This window comes from Arachis ipaensis, chromosome B05, assembly GCF_000816755.2.
Source record: "Arachis ipaensis cultivar K30076 chromosome B05, Araip1.1, whole genome shotgun sequence".
NCBI classification, from domain to species: Eukaryota; Viridiplantae; Streptophyta; class Magnoliopsida; order Fabales; family Fabaceae; genus Arachis; species Arachis ipaensis.
Window position 1 is genome coordinate 148,810,492 of NC_029789.2, and position 10,104 is coordinate 148,820,595.

Below are 10,104 nucleotides of genomic sequence, written 5' to 3' on the forward strand. Positions count from 1 at the left end.
TTAAAATTTTAACAAAAATATTTTTTTAATTATTATATATTTTATGTGATAAAGATTTAACTCAAATTCTTAACTAAAAATATAACTCAATCAAAATTAAAAATAAAAAAAATAAAGAGATACAATAAAAAAGAAGAGCGTGGAAGATAAACAGAAGAACAAGAAGAAAAAGATAAAAATAAAAAAATGTGTAGAAGAATACATTAAGGTCTAGTTTGGATAAACAATTTAATTAAGTTATTTTTGAAGAAATAGTTTAAATAATAAATGCTTATATTAAAAGTAGCTTATAAATAAGTTATTTTAGTTTGATTTTTAAATTTTAAAAGTATTTATTTTAAGAGAAAAGTGATAAAAAGCTTTTTATTATAAAAGAAGTCATTTTTTTTAACTTCTCCTTAAACACCAAAATAACTTTTTAAAAAGTTACAATTTTATTTTAAAAATGATACTAGACATTAATACTACACCTTTTCATAAATTAAAAGTTAAAAAAAATCACTTATGAACCTATCCAAACAAACCCTAAATCACTTATCTCTCCTGCATCGCAGCAAAGAACACAAAAAATTCCAAGTAGAAGTAAGAAAGACAAAATCTATCTAATTCATCACTTGTCTTTTTTATACACGAAGCTTTTTTGTTTAAGATAAATACCACATCTTTACTTCTCAATTACCATTTAATTTAATTTCAAATTTCTAACTCAAAGTTGAAAACTAAATTCAATCAAAATTTAAAAAAATGTAAAAAGAGATACAAAAAGAATACACTGAAAAACAAGAAAAAGGAAAAGTAGAAAAACATATAAGAGTAAACTACCATTTCTATCCACAAAAATTGAAAATGCTGACACATCTACTCATAAAAAAAAGAAAATTACTATTTGTACCCATAAAACATGAATTTCATATAACAAAATTATCCAAACACTAAAAAATCACATAAAAACCCCAAATTACCCTTATCATCATCCGCATCATCCACTCTTCCTTCTCTCCTTCCCTGTCTCTTTCTTGCCAGAGCCAAACTTTGAGTTTAAAGGCACCACTACTTCATTTCTTTTATCACTATCATCACTACCACCACCACTATACCTCCATTATCATCTTCTTCACATAAAGCAACAACAACAACAATAAAAAAAATAAATTGTCTCAGACCACCGCACCACCACCGGCGACCACCAAGTTGTCGCCCCCTCACCCGATTTCCTCTCTTCTTCCTCTCTCTCGCCCCTTCTCACCCGTGTTCTCTTCTCTGCTCCTATGCGTAACCACCACTCAACAGTCGCTGGCGCCGTCAAGTCCCACTCAACCTCCACTCGCTGTCACCGCGTCCTTTACCCTTTTCTTTCCTCCTCCACCCTTTCCTTCTCTCTTTCTTCTTCTTCCCCTCGCCTCACCTCCACGAGCCTAGGACCACCGTCGCTGCCTTTCGCAACCCTAGAGCCACCGCCGTTGCCTGATCGCTACCGCTGCCCCAACCCATTCCAACTAGCCCTCCATCTCTCGCTGACACAGAGCTCCGATCCAGCCCATGTCCAGTCTGCGGTGACGGACTCTGGCGGCGGCGACGAGCTCAGAAAATGGAAGGAGAGAGAGAGAAGATGGGGTTAGTGGTGGTGGTGGTGGAGGGAAAAAGATGATGCAGATGATGATAAGGGTAATTTGGAATTTTTCTGTGATTTTTTAGTGTTTGGATAATTTTGTTATATGGAATTCATGTTTTATAGGTACAAATAGTAATTTTCTTTTTTTATGGGTAGATGTGTCAGCATTTTCAACTTTCGTGGGTACAAATAGTAGTTTACTCAACATATAAAAAGAGAATATTTTGTAGGGTTAATAGTCAAATTCGTCTATGAAAGATCATTCATTTTTCAAATTAGTTTTCAAATGATTTTTTTTAGTCATTTAGTCCTTGAAAGATAAAACATAAGTCAAATTGGTCCTTCCGTTAGTTAGATGATGGCGTGTCACGTTAAGTGCCACATGGGATGATGACGTATCACGTTAAGTGCCATGTATCACCAAATGATTAGTTGACGTATCAGGTCAGTGACACCTAGTACATCATGTGTCACTTGACATGTAAAAAAGTTATTTATAATCAAAATAATATTTGAAAGTCCAAACGTAAGTCATTTTCATCCCTAAAATTTTAAAAATTATTCAAATTAGTCTTTATATATATATTTTTTTTCTTCATAATATTAAATTTAAAATATTTTTTATAATACTCATTTTAATATTATTTTTTTTAAAATTTAAATCTTTTAAATTTTTAAAATTATAATTTTTATTACTGTTTAATTTATATGGTAAAACTCAATAATTGAAAAACCGATTTGTCGCATCACTTGTTGAATCTTAATATTTTAATATATATAGACTAACGTCATAACCACCATTAATTACGATTTTTAAGCCAGAGTCTCCCATAGCAATCCAAAATAATTCATGGATAACAAACATCTAATTCTTGTAACATAATACTAAATATCATAATAAATCAAGCATATATAAGTATGCATACTAAAAGTCAAATTTTAAAGTATAATAAAGTCAATTAAAAAAAAATATGTATACTTTATAAAATATACTAATATCATTTCATGTGTATTTTTACAAAATTATAAGTTTCTCAAAAATTAATATTCATTCCAATAATTCAAAATTCACATCAATCAAATATTTTTAAGTGCTAAAAATTATAAATTAATTTATATATTGATAGTAATACACTTAAAAACAATAATAGACATAGTATTCATTCGCAATTTGATTTCAAAAAATCAAAAACAACTCTGAGCACGTCACCGAACTACCAAATGATGTCTAACAACTCTACAACTCTAGAATAATAATAATAATAATATTTGTAAGCTAGTATTGGATGAACTGTGTACTTAAAATTGTGAGCTTCCTCAAAAATCGTTTTCTTCAAGTCGTGGCTATCCAACACATATAAGAGGTTACCACAACCAAAACACCTTGCTCAACAAAAAAGTATGAGTTCTTCCCATTGCAAACATCTTCCATAAATTTTTTTAATTACAGGTCATCACTTTGTACAACCTTGATCTGTTCTATGAGAAAAAATTGAACCCAAATATGTGCTAGGTCAGTTCATGATTCTCCAAGATCAAATTATATTCCACTAGCCTTAAGTTGGTGGACTTCTTCAACAATTAGTCTCCTTATAAAAGTGATATGTGTTTGGCTACTCATAGACTTTATATTAATAAGGAGATCCACCACAATATTTGTCTTGCCATGATGATATAAAATAGTACAATAATAATTCTTTAGCAACTCCATCCATCTTTATTGTCTCATATTCAAATTCTTTTATTGAAATATACTTTAAACTTGTGTGGTCGGTATAGATCTCACGGATCTCACCATAAAGATAATGCCTCTAAATCTTTAAGGCAAAAATGATAGCTATCATTTTCAAGTCATGAGTTGGATAATTTTGCTTGTGGTTCTTGAGTTGTCGCGAGGCATAAGCATTATCTTGACTATGCTGCATCAATACACATCCAAGTCCTATCCGAGATGCATCACAAAAAACGAAAAATTTTTCAGATCTGGAAAATAAATTAAGAACAGGTGTTGAGGTTAGACAAGCCTTAAGTGTCTGAAAACCTTCCTCGCAAGCTTATTATCAATGAAACTTTACATTCTTTTGAGTTAACTTAGTCAATGGCATATAAATCCTCGAGAAATCCTTGATAAATCGCTAATAGTAGCAGGCAAACCCTAGAAAAGCTACAGATTTCTATCACCGTAGTAGATTTTGGTCACTTCTGAACGGCTTCAAACTTCTTTGGGTCCTCCATAATTCTATCTCTTTATACGACATGTCCCAAAAATGTCACGTGATCGAGCCAAAACTCACATTTAAAAAATTTGAAATTAAGCTTGTGGTCCCTTAAGGTTTGCAACACAATCCTCAAATGATATCTATGCTTTGTAGCACTTTTGGAATTTCAGGATATCATCAACGAAGACGATAACAAAACAATCTAAAAAAAAGTTTGAAAACCCAGTTCATTAAATCCATGAAAGTTGTTAGTACATTTATCAAGACAAAAGACATTACTAAGAACTCATAATGTCTATAACGAGTACAAAAGACCGTTTTTCAAAAATCTTCCTCTTTTATCTTCAATTAATAGTACCTTAAACCTAGGTCAATCTTAAAAAAACATATAATTCCTTGAAATTGATTAAACAAATTATCAATACTTGACAATAGATATCTTATTAAGTTGACAATAATCCACACATAGTCGCATCATTCTATCGTTCTTCTTTACAAATAGATATATGTTATATAAATTTATATTATTTTATTATATCTAATTCAATCAAAATTAAACTTAGAAACTTCTAAATCTTTAGACTTCACTAGTTTTACCAGTCAATCTACTTTATATTCTATTTGGATTTAATTTTTGCACCATCACCTAATATTTATAGCATTTTCAAGCAGTTTGGAGCTTACGCATTTGTATATCTATGTGGAGTATCTTCATGCTCAATTGGAGTTAATACTCAAATTCATCTTTAAAATTACATTCGTAGTTCAATTTCGTCCTCAAAATTTCAATTTATTTAATTTGATCCCCCTAATTTAACATTTGTTACTTAATTGTATCAGTGTTACTGAGACATTATCAAAAGAGAGGCTTGAAAACCCTCCTCCATCTCATTAAATAACGATTAATGGGAAACGTCATATAAGGAGGAGTGAATATCTGGCATCCGCTATTAAAATTTAACAAGATGATCTGAAATGTAACATTTATTTATGTTTAATCATAGTAGCCGACAAACCAACCATCTCTTCATTCTTGAGCTCTGATACTTGCCACTCCAAAGTTACCTGTAAAAAAAATTACATTTAAAAAAGAATGGAAAAAGAAAATGAAGAAACTTTCTAATGTACACTGTACAGGAACACACATGCACGAAGTTATCAATTAATCATAACAGCAATTATAACGTTTGGTCCTTCTCTTCTCACTTTAATGAAATTCTTTTATCAAAAAGAAAAAGAAAAAAATTTCCCTACTTATTATTTGTTCCCCCTATTCAACCAATGTCTCCCTCCTCCACTTTTCCATTCATGTTATTGAATAGGGATATAATTCAGAAACGATAATTAATGTGCATAAATTTTCTAAATGGCCAATTAGTTGTTAACAAATGAAATTTCAATACTGAACAATTATTTGATAGCTGAGGGAGTTGTAAGTAATAAATATGCTCACCTCACGGAAGATATTGCTATATGAAGTCTGCACAAAACCCTACAAAGCAATTAAGAGCTTAGTCAATCTAAATAGAACTTATAACAACCATTTGAATCTGAAAAAGAAAACGAAAAATGGAGAAAGCAGCATACACACCAATTTTTTGAATAGGTTAAGGGATGCTTCATTTGATTCTCCAATTTTGACACGAAAGACATTGATTCCTAAGCTCTCGATAGAAAAGGCCATCATAATCAGAACAGACTCCTTTCCTAGTCCTTTTCCACGGCTATGCTAGCAAAGACCAAGAGAACGATGAGCTTTAATACTGGCTGTCTCAGACGAAATCAAAACCAAAACCTTGCTGTTAAATTCAGGACCAGAAATGGCTTTTATTGTTAAAACTTCCATGATCATCATATAAACAAAAAGTTGATGTAAAGATGTTAGAGGATATAACTAAGAAATAATACAGTTTCTAAAATTTTATTCTGGTCTGATGGGTTATTATACTATACACCAACAGGACAAAGGTTATCGAAATGCAACCGAGAGAAAATGCTTGTATATTGACAATAGACCAGAACCATTCCAGAGTAGACTACAGCTATTTCAGAACAGAAACAAATTCCCCTATTAGTTTTAGGGATGCAAATTTAAAAGAGGAAAGCAGATTCACACTAATAGAAATCCATAAACTAAATGATGTAATCTACCTAACTCAAAGAAACCCATTTTAACTTGTTTTCATCTATATTCTGCTATGCCTACCGTTTTTAACTTTTTCTCTGGGTATCTTTTTCTCTTTTTGATAAAAGAATATCACGGAGTAAGATAAGTGAAGAATAGCTTTCCAATCTCTCAATATTCTGAATTTCTGATATTGTAAGAACTCTAAAAAGATCATAAGCATTACACCAAAGGAGGCCAAACACCCAAATTGTGGTTCAACCAAATACACCATATAGTGGCATATACTGGATATTGCCAAAAAGATTCTGCCTTCACTGTTCCCAAAGCAGCAAAAGTAATCAACAAAAACTGATCTAAGATTTACAACTAAACATACCAAATATATCAAGTTAACACAACCTTTGTTCAGGGTTAGATGACAAAGGAGAAATTTCAAGGAGACCCAATAAAGTGACTCTCAAAGGATTCTCTAACATTTAGGTTACCAGTAAAGGTAAAAATTCCAAGAAAAGGAAGAACCATATACAGTATAAAAATTCTAGATAGGAGAGTTATGCAAGGATAATAGACGATATAGATGAGGAAGGTTAGTATAAAAGACAGCACCTACTCGATGATCCTCCTCCAAGTGAAAGTGAGAACAATCACCCACCTTCAAGGAAAGCAAAGGTTTGGAGGTAGGAAAAATAAAAAACGAGAAATGAATTTCCAGGGGATAGAATCAGAATGAGTAGCATATGGATAGCAATATTAGCCTCCCAACCATTTCATTCAAGCCATACTTACTACTAATAACTTGATGCCATAAAGAATGGGGCTCCAAAGAAACTACTTTAGCTGGTTGTGCTAGTAAAATTTCTAAATTTCCTCAGCATCTAAACTGCCAATAATTATTATTAGGGAAAAAAAAAGCCTACAATCTCATCCTTGAAAATTCGAGGTATAAACATATTTGTCCCTAGAAAAACCTGTAATTTAGTCACATTATTACAAAACACAGTTTGGCCCTCTAACAAAACTGATCCAGGATATAAAGTTCAGGAAACTAATCACTTGCTGTCTATTTCTAGGATGAATATGTTATCTTGAACTTTCAAGGATGAAGTTGTAGTTTTTTTTTTTCTTATGATTATTTTTTTATTAACATAAAATAAAAAGGAATGGCATTCATTTTCAATAAGAAATGAGCTGTGAAACATATCCAGTAAAAAGGACTAGAAAAAAACTGGTGAACTCTGAACCAAATATGTTAAAAACTAGTTTATGACATGAAAATTAAAGCTTTTACCTTTTTGGTTCAGCAATCATTACTTCAATCTCTGCCATGTGAGGATTATCCAAGTCATTCATGAAGATATTTACATCACCAACCATGGCTGCAATATAGCATATATTAGTCTCCAATCTAATCAAATTACTTGGAATCAAGAAAATTGCCCATGTAGCTGCAAGCCTACCTAACTAAATTGCTGTTCAACTGAACAAGTTGAATACACGAATATTTAACATAAGGATTGCAAGTTGAAACTAACGGAAGCAAGAAGGATGGCGGTGTTCACAAGATTACTACCCGACAACAGGTTTTAATGCTCATACACTGATTAAAGAATTAAAAATCTGAATAGCCCCAAGTCAATTAATCAAATCTAAATCCTTAACGAAATCATGTTGCATCCCTTTAATCATATCGAACAAACCCTGCTACCTATTCATTAAATACCCAAAGCAAGTTCTATTTTGCAAAAACTGAAACTATTCATATTCATACAATAAAATAAATGATAGAGAAAAGCATTATCGATCGGGGGAGTAAAAATTTAGAATATAAGGAGAAATAGAAAATTTTGAACAAAGAGGATTTTCAGAATAACAGCTAGTAAAAGAAGAACTTTTTCTTTTGTGTTCTTCTTAGGTTCCCAAAGATTCCCAAATTTTCCGGTTACAGAGATTAGGTCATAAAATCAACAGGAGAGATACCTTCAACATGGGGTTCCCCATGAGAGAAATTTCCAAGAAGCAAATCTTTATCGAGTACAATAAACGTATCCTCTGCAAAAAAAGAACAGAATCAGCCATAAACCCTAAATTGCTCAACAAAAATAGAGAGAGAGAGAGAGAGAGAGAGAGAGAGAGAACTGTTAAGGTCCTGAGACCAGGAAAGTTGCATGTGATACTCTTGGTCGAGGGAGAGAGATTCTGAGGCAGTAGCCTGAAGAAGAGAAGGGTCTTGCATCCAGGAGTGATACTTGGGCACGTGGGACTCCATGTACGGAACAAGAATGACTTTCTGTCCCTCTAAACTCACACTCCCTTTGCCTCTCGCCGCCATCTCTACCAACTACGAATGTTATGTTTCTTTTCTTTTTCCAGCCGTTAGATTGGAATTAAATAGAGTACAGTGTGCCCTAAACGAGTGGCTCATGGATAGTAATGTAGGTTTCCATGGAATCTATTAAAATGGAAAATAAGCAATTACGAAAGACCTATTGTGTAGATGCTGAATCATTCTATATGAGAATCTTGTGTGTAAAATTTCTGCCATTTTGGTAAGTCCTGGCCTAATTTTTTTTAGTAACGTAAGTGACTAACTTGAATTCCTTTTCATAGTGCTGCTACAGTTTGTTCTATTATAGGGGAAAATTTTCACTTCTGTTTGAACTTTGAATAATTGATATATGCAGCCAGAGCTTCAAGAACTTGATGGTATATGGAGGAATCAGGAGAGGTGGGAAGGATGAAAGGAGAAAGGTGCTATCAAAGTTTCTATTTCAGACTTTAGTTCCCTTGTTTACTTTCTGATAACAAGTCATTACCTAAATGAATACTTGGGAATTTTAATATCCGACACTTTAGTTTCCCAAGTTTTAGAATATATAAAACAGTCTCTAATGTTTACCTTTGTTAGACAATATAAGACTCCCAGTATTTATCATGCTTTCCATCTCGCGCAAGCTATTTCATAACATGTCATAGCAATCATTAGTGTGGTGGCCATATATGCGTTGATACTTTTCTTGCTTCTGATTGGACGTGGATGTGGTAACTTCTTCACTTGACAAATGTCCCTATAAACTTCAACAAGAGATATTCTTAGTGGGGTGTAAGAGTGTAGTCGTCATTCTTCTTTTGATCCTTCTTGTTATAGCTTTGACCAACTTTTTTTGTTCTGATGAGGTCTTCTTAACTGTGCAGTCTCTTCCATGTTGATGTATTTGTCGGTCCTTTCTTGAACTTCAAACAAGGAGGTTGGATGTCTCTTGGATATGGACTATGAGAATGGACGATCCCAGAGGCCATTGAATGTCCTGAAGAATAGGATCTATTTTGACTTCAATGCTTGCTCTAAGGTTGCCCGATTCAACAAATATTTTTTCCGTTTGTAAATTTTCTGCTAAATTCAGTGCACTCCTTATGGCATAGTTGTCCCTGTGATTGATCTTCCTGACTTATCTCTGATCACTACGCCTGTAGCACCTTCCGCCAAGTCCTTTCGAAAAGCAGCATCCATATTTGCCTTAATCCACTCTCTGGGTGGTGGCTTCTGCCTTCTAGATCACATTTTGTTTTGTTCGAGTGTTCAATACTTAAAAAAGGAAATGGGCCTATGTAGTAAAAAAAGGAGAGAAAGGATTTTACTCGAGTATTGTGGTTTATTCCTGCCATGCATGAATTAGTATTAGAGTTCTGCTGTTATTAATAAAGTATGAAGAACGTTGAAATCTACATTCAATGAACGTGACAATTAGAAGCACCATTGAATATTAGTAGGTAGGATTTGATTATGTAGTTGTTCTTGTAAGCGTGGTTTTTTTGTTAATAGGTCGATATGATTGAAAAAGGCAACAATGCAAATTGATTTAGGGGTGTGTTATTTTGTTATATTAATGTATGTGTATAAAGGCTGCGTTTATTTATAAGCATATGATAATCAGACATAAATACATATGGCGAAAAATAAAGTTGATAATGAGAGTCGTTAAATGATTTGACTACATTTTTATCTAACAGCTTTTAGTTATTAATTTTATATGAAGTTGACTGGACCTGAGTTTTCACTAAATACAAACATTGTATCTTAGAAAATTAAATTAACGTATTTTGTATTTTTTTGTCAAAAAAAAAAAATACAGAAACATTAGATAGAG

The 10,104-nt window shown here is 32.5% G+C and overlaps 1 protein-coding gene and 1 long non-coding RNA gene across 2 annotated transcripts; one reads left to right on the forward strand and one right to left on the reverse strand.

Annotated features, from left to right (window-relative positions):
- LOC107644966 (N-acetyltransferase 9-like protein) lies at window positions 4,685–8,353 on the reverse strand. Its single transcript, XM_016348945.2, has 6 exons — window positions 8,096–8,353; window positions 7,937–8,008; window positions 7,248–7,335; window positions 5,423–5,555; window positions 5,285–5,323; window positions 4,685–4,896 (listed from the first exon to the last, which is right to left on the reverse strand). Exons 1-6 carry the CDS (start codon window positions 8,286–8,288, stop codon window positions 4,816–4,818), a joined length of 606 nt encoding a protein of 201 aa, XP_016204431.1. The 5' UTR covers window positions 8,289–8,353; the 3' UTR covers window positions 4,685–4,815.
- Window positions 8,388–8,978, forward strand: LOC110262702. The gene is made up of 2 exons (XR_002347681.1): window positions 8,388–8,505; window positions 8,641–8,978. It is a non-coding gene; the product is annotated as an uncharacterized LOC110262702 (long non-coding RNA).

Bases quoted from the DNA above. Each gene is read 5' to 3' on its own strand.
- LOC107644966 (XM_016348945.2), bottom strand. From the start codon at position 8,288: ATGGCGGCGAGAGGCAAAGGGAGTGTGAGTTTAGAGGGACAGAAAGTC. The intron at 7,336-7,936 runs GTATCTCTCCTG...GCTATATTGCAG, and splicing joins TGGGGAACCCCATGTTGAAG to CCATGGTTGGTGATGTAAAT. The intron at 4,897-5,284 runs GTGAGCATATTT...TTTTTTTTACAG, and splicing joins ATAGCAATATCTTCCGTGAG to GTAACTTTGGAGTGGCAAGT.